Here is a 23,304-nt window from a genome sequence, read left to right as displayed (position 1 = left end):
GAGCAGCAAAAGCATGGGCGTGCCGTGTAGACACCTGGTGTTTGCACTTTCTCCATTTTTGACCCGTTCATGCATCTACATCTACATAAACGTTCGGATTTCAAATATAAAGTTTTTGACCCTGGCAAGGTTGGGAGTTGAAAGTGTGACTTCTGCTTATTATTCTTGCTCTATCCATAGCTTAGTCGGAAGAGCACTTGACTTCAGTATTATAAAATCATGGGATCGAATCCCAGCACAGGAACTTTATTATCTGACCAATCTGGATCTCACAGGTCTACCATATTTTTTTTTTTTTTTGCAACGAGGTTTGACGTGGACGTCGTTTCAGTGTCTTTGCACAGCTGAGGTCTGACGACTCGGGCGTATCAACGCTGTTATATGGACGTCTGGACGACGTTGTCGGGCGTATCAACGCTGTTATATGGACGTCTGGACGACGTTGTATCTTTTGACGTCGTATGGACGTCGTGTGAACGTCCGCGCGGCGTAACGTCTTTCGTGTTTTAGAGGTTTGCCTTGGACGTCGTAGGAACGTCGTATGGACGTCCGCGCGGCGTAACGTTAAATTGGCTTTTTTCGTGTTTTAGAGGTTTGCCTTGGACGTCGTAGGAACGTCGAATGGACGTCCGCGCGGCGTAACGTTAAATTAGCTGGCAGCGTGCTCAGGATTAACAGAGAAACCATCTGATTCAAAGGTGAATGCTTTGCCAACCCAAGCACACTCCATATACTGGTTACTGGTTTAATAAGCTACATGGATTTATTACATGTGAGAAATATTATCCTGTGTTGTAGGCTAGTGGGATACAGGGGGTGAACTATATAAAATGACTGGGATTTGAACATGGAACCTCTGTGCAGAGTTTGTGGTGATTAGTCCACTATACTTTACTCACTCACTCACTCACTCCTTCATCTCTCTCTCAGCTAGGGGGGCCTTGGCCTGAAAACGTTGAAGACCCCTGAGGTAGAGAGTGTCTCTACATACACAGCAAGCTATTGAGCTTGGAAAGCAATAGATGCCAAATAGATTTATCACAAAAAAAGCCAGAGTTTTGTGCTCCAAACGGCTTGATAAACAATCCAGACAAGCAACAGCACAACAAACAAAGATATTTATATATAAATACAAAAAATCAACTGCATATATTGTATTTTGTTTGTATTGTTGTTTGTTGTTATGCATCTACATAAACGTTCGGATTTCAAATATAAAGTTTTTGACGCTGGTGATGGTGGGAGTTGAAAGTGTCACTTTCTGCTAGTAACGGGGTTAGATCTCTTGACTTCAGACTACAAGGTCTAAGGATCGAATCTCAACACAAAATCTTCGACATCTGAGCAATCTGGCTCCCACGGGTCAGTTATCTTTTTTTGCCTTTATCATAAAGGTTGCTGGACAATATATAGAGGATGAAATGCATAATTTATTAAATAATATAAAGGTAATATCAAATACATTGTAAAAAATGAGAGACATGACGCTTTATTATCAAGACTTTTAATTTTATTTTGTTGATGGGTTGTTCATAGCTGACTGGTTAGAGAGCCTACCGAGCAAGCCTTACCTCACAGGTTCGATCCCAGGCCTCACCAAGGTGACAAAGTGTCCCTGAACAATTCAGTTAATAAAATGGTTCACCCAAAAAATACTTATTTTCTATCACACCCCATCAAGCCTTGAATTCATGGAGATTTTTTTGTTTTTGACACATTCCTGAGCACAGACTCCGACATATTGGATGGATCGGCAGTGCCACGTAGGTGTGAGGGTAGCGTAGCGGCCAGAACCTGAGTCTAGTAGAACATAATCACGACTCAAAGAACCACTTTTAACACTATTTAGCACCGTTTTTGTTTAGTGTGACATATGATCTATCTACAGTCTGTAGATCATTAGGAACTATCAAATTAACATGAATGGCCGTGGCTCCATATCAGTGAGGAAAGGTCTTATATGAATGAGTCTTTGAGACATCATGGGTTGAGCCGGTTGACACAAAAAGGGTGGAATCCCCCAAAACAGGAGAAATGGAAGAACGGGAGACGTCCAGGAGATGGGGTATAAATAACAGGAGTATCCTGGTGAGAACAGGAGTTGGCAGGTTTGCCCTATTCTGGGGTGAACGTTCAGCGAAAATAGCCGATCTACAAGCTCACAACCACCATGATGCGCTGTGAGTTTGCAGATCGGCTACTTTTGGCAAAGACATTTAGGGGGGAAATAAAGAGAGGACCAAGTATAGACCCCTGGAGAACCCCTGTAAAACCCTAACACATAAACCCTCGCATCCCCATTATGGGCATGTCAAAATAGGTGAACATTCGGTGGAAAAAGGAAATAGGCTAACAAATGGGAAAAACATTCTGCAAAAATAGCCGTCTACTAGCTTACAAGCATTGAGCATGTAGATCTAATATTTTTGACACACTAAATATATAGGGTTTAAGTAATCAAGTAATACATTTGGCTCAATATTCACTTAAATTAAAGTTAGTAATAAGAAATTGTGATAAATAGCCTTGAACAACAAAGATCTTTGCAGAAAATACTAGGGTTGGACAAAATATTTATTCTTACGATTGTTACCTCCGACACTCGCAGAGGCAAACACAGTACAAAATGTTGCCATAAAAGGAAAACAAATTGATGGAAAACATGAGTTGGCAGCCCTAATCCAGTCCTGTTTAACCTAAAAAGACCACAACACTACATACACATGGAGGAGACATTGGAATGTGATGAGTAGCGAGCGTGTCATCAATTGATACGACTCCGAAGCTGCTCAAATTAACAACCTGCTACATCAGCGATCACTGCTCCAAGTCAAGGTGTAGTAAGCCCAAACAGCAAAAGAAATTAAAATAAAAGAAATAAAATCTTTAATCAAAACATTGCAATATCTGAGACTCGGCCCTGAGATCTAGACATGGACAAAACATATTTAAAAAGAATAAAACATACTTCCAATGCTGTATTTGGTACAACCATAGACATACAACGCACACCCATGCTTGAAATAAAACTGTTACATTGAGGATATAGCCTTTTAGACATTACCGTCAAAAACAGTCCCATTTCACTGCAACAAATAAAATAAATAATCATTTTAAATCATTAGAATGGCACAAATCACAAGAGAGACGTGTTGTGGCTTGATGAGATGTGGTAACCCCCCCCACCTGGTGTGTTAACAGGACATTCAAAGCGGGCAAAGAGATCAGCTCTCTCAGCGTTGATGTCTGCTGATAAATCCGTGGGACATTCAGCCACAGCTGTGATCCATCCTGCACACTGGTGCACAAACCTGGAACACTGGTCCCAAGACAGAACAACACTGCCCCCAATGGTGCAATGCAAAAGTACATACAGACATTTCACCAACACTGATCACAATGATGCCTCGAAAATCGTGAATTAAAACAAGACTGGTGTTAAGGTGCATCCAATCCCAAGACAGACTTTAACATCCAATCCTGAACATACAGGTGGAAAACTAGCTGGGTACACATTTCAATATGTATTGTTCATAGAGGTCCCAGGTTAGGTTTGTGCCTGTGTGCTCTGAAGGGGAGCGGGTGTTGTTTCGGTGCTGGGCCACCATTCTACCAGACCTCTTCTATTGTTTGCAGCAGAAAAATACATGCAAGCTGCCTTTAGTCACCAGGATGTCCAAAGGCATATACATACACATACAGAGAGTTGTCTTATGTAAAGCTGGTCGGGGTGGGAAAAACTAAACATAAAACTGAAAAGGTTGTGTTGGACAAGTAACACTTAGGCCCAAGTCAGAAACAATCAAGCACAGAACTGAGCAGAGATTTAACAGGTTTGTCTTCAATACCAGAGCAGCCACTCTTATCACATTATCACATCCGACGTCAAAAGCAAAAGAGCCGTTAGAGCAACCCCAGAATTCATCTCAAACTTTACTGTCAAAACATGCATCTGATGGTTGAGTCTTTAACGCTAAGAAAAGAGAGTAAAGACGCATGTGCTTGGAAATGTATAGTGTGATGTAACAATGAGTGAGATGTGCCAGATTCAGTCAGCAATGTAGGCGTAGTGTTGGGTGCAAATATTGTCACCAAATTATAGTCAGAAAACTGAAACATGAAATAAACTAGGGCTGCGGGATGCCACCCAGCAAAACCCCCACCTTCACCTGCTAATTGTGTACAAATGAACTACTCCCACGTCCACATGTGAACAGGCGCCGGTCTGACCGTCTACAGGGAACACATTCAAGCCTGATGGAAATCAACAAAGTGCTTTAAGCGAACACAAATTATGAAAAGGCCCCATCATGACGGTGAGGCGTGGCCTTGTCATCAATGAGACAACCAAGTTCTCAGCATCTATCCAAAGTGCTACCTGCAAAAATCCCGCTATTCCGGGGCTTGGGGCGTGTGTGTGTGGGGGGGGGGGGGGTAACATTCAAACACACAGAATTATTTTCCCTACATAATGCTGTCTTCATACCTAACCACTGACCATTAGTGCAAGTTCTGTATGGATGTCGTGTTTTGTAGATCTTTCGCCCCTGCTTTGCAAAACAAACTATAATGCCATGCATGAAAGATCAAATGCAAAAGAAAAACCCTGTCAACATGGCATTTTAAAATGGATTGTGAAGAAAGTTAATGGGTACAGTGGGTCACAAATTGATGATGTCGAGGAAACACTTGGGGTCGTTCCCACACTCAACCCAACGTGACCAGCACTTCATTGACTGGCTTAAGTGGGCAGCATCGGATTACCTTACCAATAACTTAAAAAGAAAACGCTCACATAATTCGAACCTCTTCAACAAGTGCTAAACGAGAAGCCATTAAGAAAACTCATGAAATAAATAGCCAAACAAGATAATCACATACTTAAAAGTCTTACAAAATTAAATATATTTGATTGTAATTCAGACTTAAATTATTTCTTTCTTTAAAGAGGGAGAAAGAAAAAAATAATTTCTCATAAATAATTACAAAGTGATAAAGTCTGCAAAATAATTTGAATCCCTCTGTCCAACGGTGAACCTTGGTTTGGAGGCCTGAATGTAAAACACCCGTTGATGGCCTCATTCCCTGCTCATTGCTGCCCCGCAGGTACCGCCAGACTTGACTGAGGGGGAGTCGTCGAGCCCACAAAGGCCATGTCTTGCCAGCTGGAGTGACGAGGGTGACAGAACAGTTGGAGAGTGAGGAAGTGTAGTTAAGGTTCGCCAGTGCTTTTGCGATCTGCCGAAAGTCAGGCCGACGATCAATGGAATCCACAGTTCCACGGGCAGGACAAATCCCCCCCACATGTCCTTGCAAAACATTGCAGATGAATGTCTGGAAGAACGGGGGGAAAGAAAAAACTCTTAGAGACGCATTCATCTTTTCTTTTCCTTTTTAAAAGGCATTCTTGCTTGAACAGAAATGAAGGGTGGATAAGGGATGTTACCCAGGTCAAAAGCCAGATTCAAACCCATGACATTATGGGTATGTCATGTCTAGCCATGTCCTGAATCTGATCTGATCTCCAAAATCGAAATTTCACAGACAATATTCCGCTCCCATCATTCCGCTCACCACTGCCAGCAGTGCGGCGTGTTTCTATCACAATATACCTCTAACTATCATGATTTTCTTTAAAAAAAACAGTATTTGTTACATCAACCATTATATTTAATTATGGATGAGAATTGATCATTAACTTACTTGGACAGCTACAAGCAATATGGCAGAAACTGTTGGTTAATGCCTGTACCGTCAATTTCAAGGAATACTTAAACCCCAAAATGACTTTTATTCTATCACTTACTCGCCCTGTGAGAAAGATTTTGGGGGTATTCCTTTAAGACTGAGTCTCACAAATATTCTCCAATTTGAGATCTCCAAGTTAACAACACGTCGCAACGCTAACTTGTAGATCTGTTGTTCTTTTTTGCATGCAACACCGTATTACTGAGTGTGTGATATCCTTGCATGCAACCTGACCAAATGAAATGTTAATTAGGCAATCAGTATATGTTTTTGTCCTGTGTAGACCAGTGATTTGATTTAAATGACATGACTCATGACTCTCCAGACATAACGTGAAGTTAGGACCCGCTAATATATCAATATAAATCCAGTCTGAGAACTGACGTCAGTCGCTTTGAAGAACAGGATTGTTCTGCGCGTTTCAGAACATGCAGCAGGGAGAGAGACCACGATAATCATGTACTTGCACAAATGCAATGACGTGCAATGTTAACTCGAAAACTCATTTGGGTCGCAGTCTAACAGCCTTGCACAGACCAGGCAGACAGCGGCAGCCCGCAACCACACAACAGTTTCTGCTGAAATTGTGCAGCTGTATTTACAGCTGCTTGTTTTGACAGGCTACCTTGATGACGGATCATGTGTGAACAGTACAAGCGGATTGACGCTTATGACACTTTATATCTGAATGGGTGTGGGCAGACATGAACCTAAACACTGTTGCAACACGAGCATCTGTAAAAAATAACAGGATTTGGATGATTTAGTGATAAAAAATACACGCAGTCAAGCAGCCACTGGTCATTTTTTTTCCTTTAATGTACTTGTAAGTGCGCAATGTGCAATTGTATTATTTAGGAAATGTAAAGAGTGGATCGCGACTGTATCAGCAGGTGCTCTATATTTAATGACTCGGTTCTGGGTCAAAACAAAACCTGATTAGGACATAGCTGGTTGTGTGTGTGCCTACAGTACACAGTAAAATCCACTGAGGATTTTTATGTGTATGTGGAACATGTACAAAAACAACTGGTTCTCAAAGTCAGATCCACGGACCACCAGGGGCCCAAATGGACCCTTACAGTATGTTTCTGTAACTCTGAGTGTACAAATGGGTCCATTTGGTTCTATTTGTATACTCTCACAGTTAAACTAACACTGAGGATTTTACGGTGTGGAGTGGGGTCCCAGAGAATTCAAAGGGTTGAGAATCACTGTACTAAACTGGCTCAGCCATAAAGGACACCCCCAGTGATGCATCAACCAAACTGGGACTGATTGTATGGTTTAAATCAGGATAAAATACGTGTACAGCTGCAATGTATCCATGTCAGTTTAATTGGTCACATGTTCTCATCCCTTCAACCTATTACTCTGCCGCACAAGTCAGCGTTATTTTGATGGATTGTGATTGGTGCCTTTTAGTCATACCCTGCAAGACACTGAACATTTGTGAAAGTCTAATGCAGTTATGTGGCCACTGGAGGTGGTGTGGTACATGAGACACATGCAGTTATTTATAGGTAGTCGGGCAGAAACCTTGCATCTCCACATTCTTTTTACGTTTTTTTTCCTTCCTTAAATTAATGCCCAACTTCATCATACAAGAGTTGTGAGCTTGTACCATTTTCACAATTTTAAAAATGATTTTAAAGTAATAATAAAAAAGGACACACAAGGTTTCCACCCGACAGCAACATCATGTTACTTACCACATGAAGTTCCTCAGTTCGTCACCTGTCTTCGTTTCGTCTGTTCCCAGGGGGGGCTTTCAATGTCTTGTACTAAGGGAGGAGGGAAAGAAACCAGAGCTCAGTGTGCAGGAAACTATCACGACAGGGATTTTTCAAAATAGATTTTAATTAGTTAAAGTTAATGTTTAGAAAATCACAGCTATACAAGCTCAGTAGCTCACAAAAAATGCTGAGAAGAACTATCAAAACATAAAAAGGTAGTGTTATATTTTTGTGTTATATTTTTTTCTATATTCTGAAAGTAATCATGGCTATAGAATGTTTGTTCAGTAACAGGAGTCTCTCTGTCTCTCCAGCTCTTTAGTTAGTCTTCAGAAAATGCATTTTCAGGTTGGGATACCAATTGTATCCAATCACGAGAGAGAACTCATACAGGAGACACAAAGAAGTGAGCAGACAAAATTGGAAATGGAACACTGAATTGGATGAAATTGGAAACCCACATGAAAATGTATTTTTATCTGTTTATTAAAGAGCCGTAGACAGACTATTTGCTCTTTTCAGCAAATCTCTTAGTTACACCCCCATGGTTCTTGTTAAGTTGTTTTGTTCTCAATGGTGATGATTATAAAGATCAGTATGTCTGTTTAGAGACATGCCTACTATAAACTGGCCACCGCCTTGCGTCGCCTACGTAGCTCACCTATAAACTGCTTCACAAGAACAATGTTGGAGATTCATTGAAAATATAATATATTTTTTACAAGCATATATTATCAAATACACACAGCACAAAACAAAAGGAAAGGCTGCATTATGAGAATGTGAAACTTACTAAGGCTATCGCTGATGATCTGCATATACAATTATTTTTTGTATCTCTCAAAGCAAACATTACAGCTGTGCAATGTCAAAATAACAAATGAAGCATCCAAATATTTAAATTATGTTTGAATGAGCATGCAAATATTTTAATATTTGAGGGTAAGTCTATTTGCAATTATTCATGCTTACCTTGTGCTTTTTGCACTTCATGGAGAAGTTTTCCTCTGTGAGCACACAGCCTGCAAAGACAAGAATGTAAAGTGAATCGAGGATACTACGGTGACTCACCAAGAAGATTTAAGCAACAGTCAACCAGCCCCCACATGCTAGTTTAGCCTATATGGCTGCAATAATGACAGCATGTAACAGAGCACAAAAGAGCTATTTGCAGGAAACACACATGCACACACTTGTAGACACAAACACACACGCATGCAAGCACTTGTTCCCAGGTAACTACACCCTTTTAAATGGTAATCAACATAATATGCTATTCAGGTCTGAGGCACGTTTTCATTTGAGAAATTCTAGGACTTTTCAAGGACTTCATGTATGACTGGGTTTGAAGATTTTATCAAATAGGTCATAACTCCAGAGATACATGAACTGAAGGTGGGTCAGCATAGGATTTAAAGACATTATCTATTTTTTTTTTATGATTCCAAATCTTTTTAAAACACTGATTGACAATGAACAATGTAACTCTTGTACAGCACTGCAACAGAACCTCCCCAAATCCATGCTGAAGTGTGCTTAAATCAGCTCAGGGTCAGACTGCTGTCAGGACACAGTAGTCAGCTGTTACAACCAGCTTGGGACAGACAATGTCAAACTAACAGATGTTAACAGAGCCTTGCACGCACACGCACACACACAGCAAGAGTAAGAACTGTACTTTGATCCTTTTCTCATTTAAATCATATTATATCATAGGCTAATCATATTAAGACTAAATGAATGACTGTGTGTGCTGGATACATGGAGTGGGTGGACAGCGGGCAGCACTCACCTGACTCCAGAGCACATCTGTAGTGATACTTGCAGGGGCAGCCTTTGAAAAAGCAGCCCAGTGTAGCACCTGAGCCGTGGCACCCGGAGCACATCTGAAAACACACCCGAAACAGCCCCCCAAAAAGAAACATCTCAAGTCACCGTTTTTTGGTACAATCAAAGGATCAAAGACAAAGCATTTCTCTGTCTTTTTTTGTAACAATCAGACATGACAAGAGGCCACTTCTGGCAGACATTATATATTATTAGGGCTTGGCGATACAGTTTTTAGATTATTTGTTTAATAGTGTAAACAGCCGATCTACAAGCCTTATTTGCTCGCCACTATTGTACAACGGAGTACTGTATAATACAGGGCTTGAGTGGTTAATCAACATTTTGTTGATAAATTTTTTTTTAAAATGAGTTTATAGGAAATTTAAAAAGAATATCACAAAAAACCTGCTTATCGGTTAATTCATTTAACCTACATGAGCAAGATTATTTTCAGTTAATTAATAATGAATTCCCTGTGTCTAACTAACTACAAAATAGATTCTGTATCTGTTTGACAACAATCCAGATTACTGGCCTCCCAACTTTACCGTTTCCTGGGCAACCGTGACAGCCTCCTCCAGCCCGTAGACTTTGCCCTTCACCAGGAACACACCCGCTGACCAGATGCCGCAGTCCTCGTGGAACCAGTACTCGCAGGGCTCCAGGGGCACAACGGGAGGGCTGTACCAGTCCTCCTCTACCTCTGTGGGGTCTGCATCCACCCTAGCCCTCTTAGCTTCGGGGCTGCCACAAAGCTTGCCATTGCCTGCCCGCCACTGACTCCCCGACGGGCCCTTGCGCTTCAACAGAGATCCTTTCGGCTTGTGCTGCCACTGTGTCAGAGGGTGAGCACAATTTCTGCCCCTGGCGCTGCATAACGAGGAGTCAGAATCGCTTAAGTCCTCCTCGTCTTCCTTAAGGCCAGGCGTGCTTGCTGGTGTTTTGGTGCTGGGCTGGTAACCCTCAGGGTAGTATGGCCCGTGGAGGTCCCCCAAGTCCATGGCATTGGCCGACTCTCCGCACAGGCAGCAGACTAGCGAGCGGCGGTGCTGGCTGTGGGTGGAGGTGCGGCCCAGTTGCAGACAGGAAGTGCTGGGCACAGCTCCGGGAATAAAGCCTCCAGAACGGAGCGACTGTTGGCCTTTCTTCAGCCGTGACTGCTCTTGCTCAGGGTAGTTGATGACAGTGCACAGTGCCGAGGACAATTGCTTGACTTCCCTGCGGATGAACGGGGAGAAGGCATCCAGACGCGTGTCCCTTTTCTCTTCCTTGTAGTTGACATATTTAAGCTTGATCTCGGGCTCTATGGGGGAGAACATGGAGGACTGCATGGGTCTGAATTCCTGTCTCTTCTTCTTCTTCTTCTTCTTTGGGGGGTGGGACACCTTGGTTTTCTGAGAGGTCGGGGAGGTTCTGCTGCCTGCAGTATTGTCTTTGTGCTTGGCGGGGCTTTTCTTTTTCTCTGGAGATTTCGCTGGCGGTGACGATATCCTAACTGCATCGATATCTGCTGTCAGAGCACGGCGTGAAACGTGCTTGGGCTGCCTCGACGACTTCTTGCGTTTAGAAAACTGAGTGCTAGACTTCAACGATGGCTCAGGTATCGAGACATGGTTTGCCTTCGATTTAGACCTGTTGTGTACATGAAAGTAGGTGCTGGGCTCTGGTGATTGTTTGGGTTGTGAAACATCCCCCCGCTTGTTCTTAGACTTCTTGTGTACAGGGAGCCGAGGACTGGGCCTTTTTGGGGGGGTGCTGCTGTGTGAGGTTTTGGAATCATTGATGGTCTCACATTCCGAGGTAGACTGTTTGCAGCCGTCAGTGTTGATGCCGTTGGGTCTTCTCCGTCTTTGCGGCGTTGCCGCTTTCAGTTTGGTCTTTTTGGCTGAGACAGGTGCTTTCACGCTGCCTTTCTTTTTTGAGGTGTCTTTCTTAGGACTCACAACTTTAGAAATGCTAGCTGCGTTTGGGGAGGCCTTGTTTTTTTTAGCAGTATGTATGCACGCCAGTGGTTTGCGCCTACTGGCATTAATGTTCATGACGATTGCCTCCAACCTCATCCCTCTACCGGAGCGCATGGGCAGCTCCTTTCTCTGAAAACTCTTCTGCAGTGCCGGTGCCTTCCCGTTTAAATGAGGAGGCGTGGATTTCTTCTTGGGTTTCTTCTCGGGTTTCTTCTCCACGACCTCTGTCAGGAAGTCATCCTCTGTCAGGTCGATTAAAGGCTCCAGCACAGCCTTTCGCCGACTTCCTGTTGACTTGTACCTGTTGCTGGTATCTGTCGTCGTCATCGCGATATCACCGCCAGACCTTGCACCCACCAGGGCTGAAGGCTGGATGGGCTCTCCTCCGTTTACCCTGTCCCAGATGGGCTCCTCGGCCGTCTCCACAAGGGGTTTGTCCGCACTGGGTGAGCTAGAGGCCTGAGGCAGCAAAAACACATCCTCAACGTCATCCAGTGAGGTAGCAGAGGGGGAGACGGGGTCCTCGAGAGGACTGCTGTAGTTCCTACTCAGTGAGCACAGGTCTGTAGCGTGCATGCCGTCCTGGATGACCACTGCCCCCGGTGTTCCAGAGAGGAGGAAGAGAACTGTGGGCTCCCCCATGTTAACAGCAAGGGTGTCGGGCAAAGGCTGAATGCAGGCTCCAGAATCTGACCAACTGTCACTTTGACCATTGTCCACACCCCCGCCGTTTACTGTATCCTGAGTAGTGCCGTGTTCTAACCTGCTTTGTAGACAGTTATCCTCATTGCCATCAATGGAAACAACCCCCCCATTGAACTCATGAGATTGCTGTGTTAAACATACTCCCACGGCATTCTCAATCCCTTCCTGAGCCTGGGACAAGCACTGAAAGAGTTCCGTCTGTGTGGCAAGGTCCAGAGGACTATCATTTCGCTCCAAGTAGTGTTGGCTCAGAGCACAGTCGGCCTCCCCGAGCCCCTTCTCTGACTCATAAGAAGGGGGCAGGGAGAACTTTCCGATAGACGGTACGCCATATAGTGCTGAATGCTGAGACAGAGAGTCATGAGTGGAGAAGAGGTGAGACCTGCTCACATAAGAGAGGGTGACCGTAGTGTTGGAGAAGGCATTGTCTGGTTGAATCTGATCCCCCGGCTGTAGTCTGCTGTCCGAGGGGGCCGTCTCTGGGAAAGGTAGTCCAGATATGCTGTTCCCAGAGTGTGGGTACCAGTTGGCGTTCCTAACCATTTGTAGGGCCTCCATGGAGCTGGCATTGAGGACACATTCCTCACTCTGTCCGGCTAGGTTGATCACAGTGGGGATGCTGCAGGTGGAGAGGTCCTGGGGCTGTAAATCATCTAAGCTCCCGGATGGTTGTTCCATAGCAACTACAATGTAACACATCAGAGAAGAGAAATAAAGTTAATAACAAGATTATAACAAGCAGGTTTTTTTTCCTTTGTCAAGATTTGAGATCATTTAACCACTTAAACCCCAGCACCGGTATTGTGGGGAAAGCTTTCGCTGAAAATAGCAGATCGACAAGCTCACTGTGAGCTTGTAGATCTGCTATTTTCAGCGAAAGCTTTCCCTAACAATAACAGAAAACAGAAAAGACACCAGTATTGAGCCCTGAGGGACTCCGGTTACCCATATGGGGTTTAAGTGGTTAAAAAGTTAGCCAACTAGGTTTCAGTTGGCTATCAATATATATATACTGTATTTGAAGTGACCTACCGATGACAACCTTATTAGGCTGCTTTCCCCCAGCTGTTGTTTTCTAAAGTGCTACAACAACAAGTCCCAGGCGGAACCACGCAGATAACGTTATCTCTGACCCGGCCAACGTTAACCTTAGAGCCCTAGAACGTGGAGCTCGCATTTAAAGATCTATTCGCTAGCTTAAATAGTTCGCAGCTTTATACCCGACGTCTCACTCGTTGAGACCGCGAGGGTGACGACAAGTGGACGGCCGGGATGTTGCCATGTCCCAAAGAATTCTTTTTCACGATATTGACCGACAACAACATCGTCATGCAGGCGAACTAACTCGTCCTCGTCCCGACTCCTCTCTCACGCTGGTTAGCGAGCAGCTAATGCTAATGCTAATGCTAGCAAGGCCCCGGGATGGATGAAACAAAGACAGTAGGGGCTACTGTTACTGCGCTGCTGCTCAGGGCTGCCATGTCCGCTTATTGTAAGCAACTTTGTGCTTGTTTTTCTGTAAAGTTGCGTGTAAATATTGGTGGTTGCTGGTTGTGTTTTTTTAGGCTGGTTGCTTGTTTGGGCTTGCTTCCATTTTTTTTGTATTATTATTTAAACCAGTGGTTCTCAAATATTTTCATAAATGTTTTGTGCCAGGGCAGCATTTGTGTTTGAATGTTTCAACAAATATTCCACATTTTATTTCAAGAAGTTTTGAACATAGCAGATAAGCTTACAACTGTGAGCGTAGATCAAATAGCCGACGCATCTTATGTTTAAAGTGCTCATGATGTGACCTAAGTTGCTTGTTTTCCTGGACCTTGTTGCTTATTTCTCTCACATAACCTGGCAACACTACTACTGCTGCTGCTGCTGCTGCTGGAATCAAAACTTACCCGGAACGGATGCTTTGAAAACGGACAATTTTAAGAATCCACCTCGCCCAACATTTACACTCCAAGAAGCCACCGGACTCTTTTAATAATAACAATGAAGACCCCCGACGACAATATGAGAATAAGATTGGGGGGAAGGAAACCACAAATCTCCTGAGCACACGCACAGTGAACAGTTGTCTCTCACTCAGCTGGGGCATAATAACTCTATAACGCATAAGTTACAGTGTTGCCAGATATTACGAGACAAATAAGCAACTAGGTCTATGAAAACAAGCCCAAAAGAAGCGACTAGGCCAGGGGTCTTCAACAGGGGGTCCGGGACTCCTAGGGGGTCCTCAGAGTTACTACAGGGGGTCCGCCAAAATGTTTGTGTGATATTTTATTTTTTTCTTAACTTGAACCCTAGCTTCCCTATTCTGAAGAGAACTTTTGCCAAAAAATAGCAGATCTACAAGATCTAGATCTGCTATTTTTTGGCAAAGAGGTATAGGTGTAGAGGGAAAAAAAGAGCAGACCAAGTAAACAAACTAATTTTAATCTGAAACTCAATTTTATACAATATAGAGGGGGTCCCTGCTTCATCTCTCTCTCTGCTAGGGGGTCCTTGGGCTGAAAACGTTGAAGACCCCTGGACTAGGCTACATGAGCTCAAGCTCACAAATTTTGAAACATTTTAACACGTGGACAGGGGTTACAAAATACTTATAGGTGGGGGACAAATACATGAATTTGGTGGTCCTTGAAAAGAGAAAGTTTGAAAACCACAGTTTTAAACAAAATTTAGGAAGCAAGCCCAAAATAAGAAACAAGGCCAAAAAAAAACACTACCCCTGCAGCTACCAATATTTACAAGCAACTTTACAGAAAAAGAAGCCCAAAGTCGCTTATAATAAGCGGACATGGCATTACTGATAAGTTACACTGAAGCATCATGGGACACGTGATCAAGTGATTCATCCCCCTGAGCCTTTTAACATTAGAGTATGTTATGATATAATAATTAACAGATTGTAATCATGACTAAACAATTAGTCCATTCAAATGTTTGAAAACATAACATAGAGGTTTTGTTACATCATGTGTCACTTGACTTGTGATGATTTCAGGCAGGCTATGCCACAGACACGCACACACACACACACACACACACACACACACACACACACACACACACACACACACACACACACACACACGGCTGTAAATATATGGGCATAACGCACAGGCGTTGTGTACACAGACCTTATTACCATGGTTAATAAGGTTTTGTGATGTAGTAACACAAAACTTAAGCCCCAATACTCATTTTGTGGTAGTTTTAGGCCCAATAAAACAATAGCAATCAACACTTAAAATTTAGAGCAAATCAGAAGACAATCCTAAAACAAATGGGCCTATTAATGTGAGACTGTTATCCAAGTCGTAGTTGATACACAGCGTTCTTTCTGGAACATAAACTTTACATATGTTTTTGAATGGCATAGATGTACGTTTGTTTTTAAAAAAATGAAAATATAGTTCCAAAGCCAAAGATGAAGCACAAAATCACGTTGACAACTTCTGCTGCAGCTATGGTGTTGGTGCCTGTCAATTTGTAAATGCTGGCCTTATGTTTTCCGTTATTTTCATTTTCTCCCTTTCAAATACATAATCTAGTGTTGATCTGATGCATACATCTACAGGAGTAATGGTCGAACTTAAGCTTTTTGTATGGAAAAATCAATTCTAATCAAGTTTGTGATTGCAGTGTAGGTAGGCTGGCAGAACAACTCAATAAACTAAGTCACACCAGAACAAGGGTGCAAAAATATTTATTGCTAATAAACCTTTAGTCAGTTGGTGTACATTTGCTGTATATTTACAATAATAGAGTACAGAGGAATGGGCATGTGAGACAACAATCCAAAACATTTAAATAAATACAAAGGGACTGCCACTGAACAAGACTACAAACATAACCACCTCCAACAACTCCTATACAGCTGACCCAATGATTGCAGCAAGAAAAAAAAGTCTATATAAATTTTCATATATATATTTATATTATAATCAGTGAATCAGATACATATGCATTCAGCAGTCAACCTTTTCATGGATAATCTAAAATGGGTGAATTTAAGACATCTATGATGATCACCACATAGAAGCAAACAGCCAATGAAGCGACATCCAATGCGGCAGACCGTTTGCAGGCAAACATTTTCATCTCACGGTTTATTGAGTGACACTGTCATCTGCGATGAAATGATAACGGAGCAGTGCTGGGGGTTCTCAACATGTGCATGCCGACCACGCCTAGCATAATGTGCAGGCATGAAGGCCAAACTAATTCCTCAGGTTGGTTATGCAAGTCATTATTCGATCATTAACATGTAGCTGTTGTGTGTAGCCATTAAACATCACAGTTATTCCTTTGGCTAGCAACACAGTCTACAGAGTTAAAACAGTAGCTTACACAGTCAGGGTTTTAGTGTATGCATGATAGATGCTCAATTAAAAACAGTACACAATATTTACAGTAAGATTTTAACAATAAAAAACAAAATGTCACAGTAACTGAAGTGCATGGAATGCGGACACTATAGACATGAAATACAAACTTCATACCATGATTATTTCTTTTTCAATAATATATGACTTGTGTTTTGTGACCAGTGTGTAGTGTTTCTAAATAAGTAATTACAGAGCTAAAATATAGTGGGCCTCTAAACATGCAGCAAGTTAGGCAGGCCATTAACGTGTCAATGTCAGAACTCCTTAGTGTCTTTGTTTTCAAACAGGTGGAGTCTCTGTTCAGCTGTCAGTCCTTCCTTTAGACTCTGGAGAAAGACAACATAAGAGAAAGACAACAGGGAATTAAGACTGATCAGGGAACAGAACATCTTTGCCTTGACAGAGCCATGTCATTCCTTAGCAGGCAGTGGAGGTCAAGTGCTTCACAACAGTGCTTATCTATTGTTAACACGTGCTTAAAAATCCACAACATGGGTGAATGCATTCATCTGAACAGTGCAGTGAGATGAGTAAAATCCAAAGACAAAACCTCACTTGTGACCCCTAAGCCTTCTACACAATGTGGAACTTAGGTAATCTATAAGTCATAATGTAAACTGGCAATAAAAAAAAAAGGAATTGGTATGAGTGAGTAATGTGATTGGACAAACAGATCAAATTGTATTGAGACATACCGACCACGTAAATACCAAAAACTTACAACTACATCAAGGGTGGGCAACTTTGATGATGGAGGGCCACTATATTTCCACACTCACTCCAGAGGGCCACATTTCATATTCTGTAAAGAAACCTCTTATCTCTGTATTTTAACTATTTTGTAGATCTGCTATTTTTGCAATTTTTTTAATTGAAATCCTGAATAATCTTTTGCTATTTTTTAATTGGAATCCTGAAAAGTAACATTTTCATTTAATTAGGGTTAGTGCATTTAGTTATACTTATGTTAACTTTATGAACTTAAATACAAATACATTGGACATAAAAAAGACAATAACATTTAAAAACTAGTCATTAAGCTACTAATATAGACTGACGTAATTAAAGCGGGTCATGTTTGCATGTTTGAAATTGTAACAGCTGAAATCAATAATATATCAGTATTCCGATATTAACCTTCGGGCCGCATTAAGTGAAGGTGGGGGCCCCCGGGCCGCCAGTTGCCCATGTATGAACTACATGAAAGATATCTATGCTCTGTGGGAGCTTCAACGCAATTTCTTCTCATCAGCTTGCACCTGGGACGTAGGGGGGGGATTTGTGTTTTAACAATGTTGAAATAGTGACACTGTCAGAGCCACACACAGTGCTTTAAGAGGTGAAGGACAACAGGAAGTGGTTGACACTGGTGGAGGGGTCCGGTTGGTTTACCTAAAAAGGAGAAGGGTAGAAGGCCTAAACGTCTTCAGCAGCCCTAACTGTCCCAGGGCATGTCACGATTCACAGACTGAGGACAGAAGGGGGGAAAAGAACAAAACACACCAGCAAGCGTGTGTTAAGCAACTACAGTGTTACTGGTGCAACAGTCCATAATTATAAAAAGGTGCAGTGTTTTATGGTCATTCAAAGTTTTATGTGTGTGCAACTTGGCAATAATATTGCCATATATGACGCACCATTCAATAATACAGGCAATTAAACAATTGACCTGTAGATGGCAGTATGGCATGCTACATCACTTGTTTATTGTATTTAACTCACTAAATCCTGCTGTTATGAGAGACCTCTACTGGCAAAATTAATCACTGTTCAAAAAAGACAATCGTTTCAGCAATCCAGTTTAATGAAGATAAAATTCTAATAGAAAGGAAACGGCTACAGTAGATGGGTTTGAGGACAAGTAATGGCCTCCTGGTGTTCGGGAACCTACCTTTGACCTCATGGTGCGCTCAGAGCGTTTAGCTGCAGCAGCTGCCATCTTGAGGATGTCTGGGTTGCTTTTGGACTTCATTATATCTAGTGAAGATAATGGACACTTAAATAGCACGGTGCTTCTGCCAAGTGAGACGAGACGAGAGCATTTTTCTGCATTATAGTGTAATGGCAAGCATTTGATTTGCATGTGTGAACGTTTCCCTACCGTATCCTCCTCTCTCCACCTCCTCTAGCGAGGGCTCCCCCAGTGCCTCGTGGGCCAGCTGCAGCTGGTCTCTGAGCCGCCCTAGATCCCGCTCGGCTTTGGCCTTGACAATGCTCAGCTCTGTATAGATGTCCTTATACTTATCAGTTGAATATTTCTTGTCCTGTGCACGCACACGCGCACACACACACACACACACACACACACACACACACACACACACACACACACACACACACACACACACACACACACACACACACACACACACACACACACACACACACACACACACACACACACACACACACACACACACACACACACAATTTAAGATCTCGGATGAAAGGTCACTTAAGTATTATATGCATTGTTTACCCTTTACTTCATTAAAGTTTACGCCAACAGTGCCTAAGAACTATGGGGATTTTCATCCTGAAGTGCCTGAGAAGGAAGCCACTTAGTTGAGCTTGTGCTCAAATTAAGAGAAACCTACTCTTTGGGCAGACTGGAGTTCATCTTTCAGTGAGTTGATTTCCTGCTTCAGGTACTGAACCTCAGATTCCTTCACCCTCAGCATCACCTGGCACGTGGAAAAGACATGTAACTTAATACTGAGTAACTATCTTATTAACCTTCATACATCGGATTACAGACACCAAAATAACAGACGCTCACAGTAATTGTAGAAACTCTGGGATGATAACCATTGGTGCCAGAACTTTTTCATTACACCACTTTCAAGGATTATGATTATGTAAATTTACATTGGCCACCATTAGTGTCATTACGGTAGTCTTGGATATACACAGAGAGAACCTTTTTTTCCATAATGTACACTTTTAAAAAAAACATTTCAAGAGTAAAAAGCGAGGGTACCTCCAACTCGTAGAGCTCCTTGCCCTGTATGGTGGTGCCCGAGTCTTTCTCCTCACTGGTCATGGAGCGCATCTTTGTGATCTCTGCTGCCAAACGGTTGTTCAGCTCCTAGAAACACAAACAACTACCGTCTTAGTTCAATAGGCAAAGGAAAGCTTCAGCACCAGGGAACCTTGACATGATGCATGTGTATGTACATGCATCAGATAAATGTCGAGGCTAGCAAGTAGTGGTTTTCCTCAGGGGGAATGCGTGTGAGCAGCCATGTTGAGTGTGAGCAGCCGTGTCGTACGTGTGGCGTGTACTGCATCTACGCACCTGATTGTGTGCATTGAGCTCCTGGTTCTCTCTCTGACACTGCCTGAGGGCCTGCCTCTCGGCCTCCAGTGCCTGGGCCAGATGGGCGTTCTCCAGGCACTTCTGGGAATACTGCTCTGACAGCACCTCGATCTCCCGCTGGAACGAACACAGCTCCTCTCTGAAACACAACCCGATAAGACACAGAGACGTTCAGAGAGTTCAAACAAAGCTACAGCAACATAAACTATGAATAATAAATCCTCTGGCCAGCCTTTGCTTTAGTCCACACGTTGAGCCTGAATGAGGTTGATTGATGTCTGATTAGAAGCATACAGTTGGACAGAATGGCAGAGCAATACAGAGAAATACAATGTCCCACAGACCAGACTGGAGTCCGGTCTGTGGGACATTGTAATTCCATGTTTGGCAAGGTCATATTTTGCTACCTCAGTCACCTGTTGCCTTGGTTACAGCTGGCAAGCAGCGGACTAGGAGACCTTCTGCCCAGTTACTATTCAGACGTAGACAGCTTTCGGTTAAGTTTCACAAAGCCGGATCAGTAAGTTAGCCCAGAAAACACAGACAAACAATGGTTCTGGTTCGAAGAAAGGGCTTCACTAAAAAAACAGGCTGTTGAGAATATTAGGGCTTTTACAACTATATTTCATGATTACGGTTTTCAATCAGATCGTGGTGAATGTTATTGTAAATTAGGGAAACTCACGGAATAGCTTCCTTATTAAAAAAACATTTCCATGGACTTGACCTTAATGAATGCTCAAGTTTTCTGATGGGAATCTCATGTGGCAGGTCTCAACACCTGCAGCTCCCCAGGTGATGTGGTGTGATGTGTCATAGCATGCAGAGGACAGGCAGGTGAGAAGTCAACACCCAGTATGTCTGTCTGCTCATGTCACAACTAGACATATGGAACAGCAGAAGAAACTGGGACTATTAACATCTTTATTATTGCCAAATTCAAATTAAACAAGTCATCCTTTACATAAGCAAAGGCAAGGGGAACCAGACTCAAACACACTATCGATAATAAAACGACAGATGTGGGGAAAAACCTTTCAGGGGCCTGATTGACAAACAGCAGGAGTAATTTAAGTACCACTCACCACCACAACATCCCAGTTAAAATGAGTTTAACTTCAACAGATACTAGCACAGCATTTTTACTCTGAGCCCCATGATTAATACTGGGTGTGTATCCTACCATAGGATACAGTACTGGGGCAGTGAAGGAAGCAAGCTTACTCGTGCTGTCTGCGAATCTCCTCTATGTCTGCGTTCTCCGTGTTGTTGTTAGCCTTGCGGGCCTTGTCCAGCTCCTTCTCCAGCTCCGACCGGTGGGCATTCTTCATTGCTTCAATTGCTATGGCAACAACAAAAAACAAAGGGCTTTATTGAGTGGAGAACCTGCAAACTCTTAAATGCTGTGTAACCACTTTCACCACAGAGCATAATAACCCCATGCCAATGAGTCCAATGAGAAAAAAAGAAGGCAATAAGATCATGTACTGTATGCCAAGTGAAATCACATTATTTACTAGTCTGTAATTCCTTCAGATGTGTACTGTCTTAAGTTAGATCGGTTCTTTATCCCAGATTTTATTTACCAGATATGGTTGCTGCCGTCTCCTCAGCCAGCAACCTCTCTTTTTCCTCATGGAGATTCTCCAACTCTCTCTGGTGCTTCCTCTGTAGCTCATCTATCACCTTCTGGTGCGACTCCTCCATGGCAGCAAAGCCCCGCTCACAGGTGGCCTACAATACATAGGAGGGTTCAGAGAAAACAGTTGAGCATACAGGTCATCTGTGACGGGACCAAGAGGTTCTCCTGACCAATGTGAGCTGGGATGGAAAACCCCCTGGGCCCCACATAGAAGTTATTGCTGATCATCATCCGTTTAATAACAAGCTACAGCCTGTTAGCCACGAGCAAGATGAGCCTGTATGAGTACAAGAGAGGTTAAGAGAAAGGCACAGAATACATCGAAGGAACGCGTAAGCAGTGAGAGAGGTGGGTAATACAAAAACATGTGCCTTTAAACGTTATGCACCTAAAGACTATTAATCCACTGACAAGTTTGCTTCTGAACATGCTCACAGAATGAAAAAAAAAAAACGAGTTCAAGTCTGGTTGAAAACGTGTATACAACATAATCTGTGCTTGGTCAAAATCTTTGATGGAACGCAGGATTAAGCCTCGGCCATAACAAAATGATTAATTGTGTGTGTGTGTGTGTGTGTGTGTGTGTGTGTGTGTGTGTGTGTGTGTGTGTGTGTGTGTGTGTGTGTGTGTGTGTGTGTGTGTGTGTGTTGGTGTCAGATGCCTCTGGAAACAGACGCCTGGTCGGCATGAGGTATTTTTGGTCTGCTCGTCTGTGTCGAATTATGCAAGACTGGCAAGTTTGTATTTACACCTTTGGGTGGTATGGAGAAGGGGGAGGGTGAAGGTAATCCTAATCAACACGCTTTTAGAAAAGAGCCATTCACAGTGCTATTATAATTACAGTGCATGTTTCCACAAGAGGAGATTTGAATGGCCTTCCGACTGGCTTGACCCCAAACCTAGGCCTACATCCGTCCTCTATTCACTGCCGCTAATCTGAGGACCCAGTCAACGGTGGTGCCCTGGCCTGTGCCCCTCCCTCTCTGCAGCAGTTAAACGGGCTGTAGCCCCAGTCTGTTTTCATAGGGATAAAAGTCCTGAGAACTGAGAGTAGTGCAGGAACTGACTGTGAGAGACTGAGTGAGCCAAGTCTCTCCCGCTGGGCATATGGAGACTCTCTGGTCTGACATCACAGCAAACAGCACCTGCACTTTGTTTACTGTTGATACAGATTTGGCTACGAGTGTGTGTGTGTGTGTGTGTGTGTGTGTGTGTGTGTGTGTGTGTGTGTGTGTGTGTGTGTGTGTGTGTGTGTGTGTGTGTGTGTGTGTGTGTGTGTGTACAAAAGCTCATATCCTGTTTGAGGAGTGCAATGGGATGGCTTCTGCTCAACCAATCCAGACTATTTAGGTACTTTGTAATGGTGAGGAAAAATTATTTCCATACATTTCAGAGTAAATGGAAGGAATCCATTGTGGTTCTTCTAAATCACGACAAACATGACTGACTGTATTAACCTTCAGCTCAATGCAATAAAATCAGTTGATAACAATATTACTGATATTACTTCCACTAAGATGTCAGTGATCTTAATTGTAACATTAGAAAATTAAGACGCAAAAAGGTTTAGCCAAACCTAGTTCTGTAGGTGGACAGAAACTAAGATAAATCCTCTCATCTATTTGTAAAAAAGAAAAACAACTCTATACTCTATGAATATTATTCAAGACAGTTCAATTAATTTCATATTAATCAGAGCCAAGAAGGGTGAAATGTTAAAGTTAGCACAGATAAAGGAAAAGAGATTGGACCAATGCATTGTATGTTTGAATAAAGTCTAAAGACATAACTAATTTCCAAAACCATGATTTCAATTTTTTTATTTTGGCTCTAAATGAATTCATTTAAATAAAAGAAAAAAAGGTCAACCTCTTTGCCAATACCAGAGTAAAAATTTGATTAATAAGCACACTGGACTAACACAAGAGGAACTCATTTCATAATAATATAGCCTCAAATGACTGGGTCC

General features: G+C 42.6%; 2 protein-coding genes across 6 annotated transcripts in view; both read right to left on the bottom strand.

Moving 5' to 3' along the window:
• Positions 1-2,556: 2,556 nt before the first annotated feature.
• On the bottom strand, positions 2,557-14,054 carry LOC311059788 (uncharacterized protein). Of its 2 annotated transcripts, none has more exons than XM_084077849.1 (6): positions 13,879-14,054; positions 9,863-12,666; positions 9,277-9,370; positions 8,457-8,506; positions 7,461-7,532; positions 2,557-5,334 (listed from the first exon to the last, which is right to left on the bottom strand). In XM_084077849.1, exons 2-5 carry the CDS (start codon positions 12,659-12,661, stop codon positions 7,482-7,484), a joined length of 2,994 nt encoding a protein of 997 aa, XP_083933975.1. In that variant the 5' UTR covers positions 12,662-12,666; positions 13,879-14,054; the 3' UTR covers positions 2,557-5,334; positions 7,461-7,481. The 2 variants fall into 2 exon arrangements, with proteins under 2 accessions (XP_083933975.1, XP_083933974.1); XM_084077848.1 differs by lacking the exon at positions 13,879-14,054 and adding an exon at positions 13,016-13,338.
• A 1,622-nt stretch (positions 14,055-15,676) lies between these two features.
• LOC311059484 (myosin phosphatase Rho interacting protein) overlaps positions 15,677-23,304 on the bottom strand; it is a 36,496-nt gene continuing 28,868 nt past the window's right edge. For 3 of the 4 annotated variants that reach the window (XM_084077463.1, XM_084077465.1, XM_084077466.1), the window contains 8 exons: positions 21,280-21,427; positions 20,918-21,035; positions 19,673-19,832; positions 19,355-19,462; positions 18,972-19,058; positions 18,476-18,638; positions 18,266-18,351; positions 15,677-16,700 (listed from right to left, as the gene is read on the bottom strand). In XM_084077463.1, coding sequence (XP_083933589.1) covers positions 16,629-16,700; positions 18,266-18,351; positions 18,476-18,638; positions 18,972-19,058; positions 19,355-19,462; positions 19,673-19,832; positions 20,918-21,035; positions 21,280-21,427 — 942 coding nt within the window. In that variant the 3' untranslated portion in view covers positions 15,677-16,628. Of the gene's footprint in view, positions 16,701-17,766; positions 17,843-18,265; positions 18,352-18,475; positions 18,639-18,971; positions 19,059-19,354; positions 19,463-19,672; positions 19,833-20,917; positions 21,036-21,279; positions 21,428-23,304 lie in introns of all 4 variants that reach the window. The other variant, XM_084077464.1, reaches the window with a different exon arrangement.

This window comes from Gymnoscopelus microlampas (assembly GCF_963454915.1).
Source record: "Gymnoscopelus microlampas genome assembly, chromosome: 14".
In the NCBI taxonomy this organism is placed as follows: domain Eukaryota; kingdom Metazoa; phylum Chordata; class Actinopteri; order Myctophiformes; family Myctophidae; genus Gymnoscopelus; species Gymnoscopelus microlampas.
The sequence above is the reverse complement of the archived record's forward strand: the minus strand, read 5'-3'. Positions and strand labels throughout refer to the sequence as shown.

Coding starts and splice junctions, on each gene's coding strand:
- LOC311059788 (XM_084077849.1), bottom strand. CDS start 12,661: ATGGAACAACCATCCGGGAGCTTAGATGATTTACAGCCCCAGGACCTC. Junction 9,371..9,862: donor TCACGGTTGCCCAGGAAACG/GTAAAGTTGGGA, acceptor GTGTGTTTTCAG/ATGTGCTCCGGGTGCCACGG. Junction 8,507..9,276: donor CAGATGTGCTCTGGAGTCAG/GTGAGTGCTGCC, acceptor TTGTCTTTGCAG/GCTGTGTGCTCACAGAGGAA.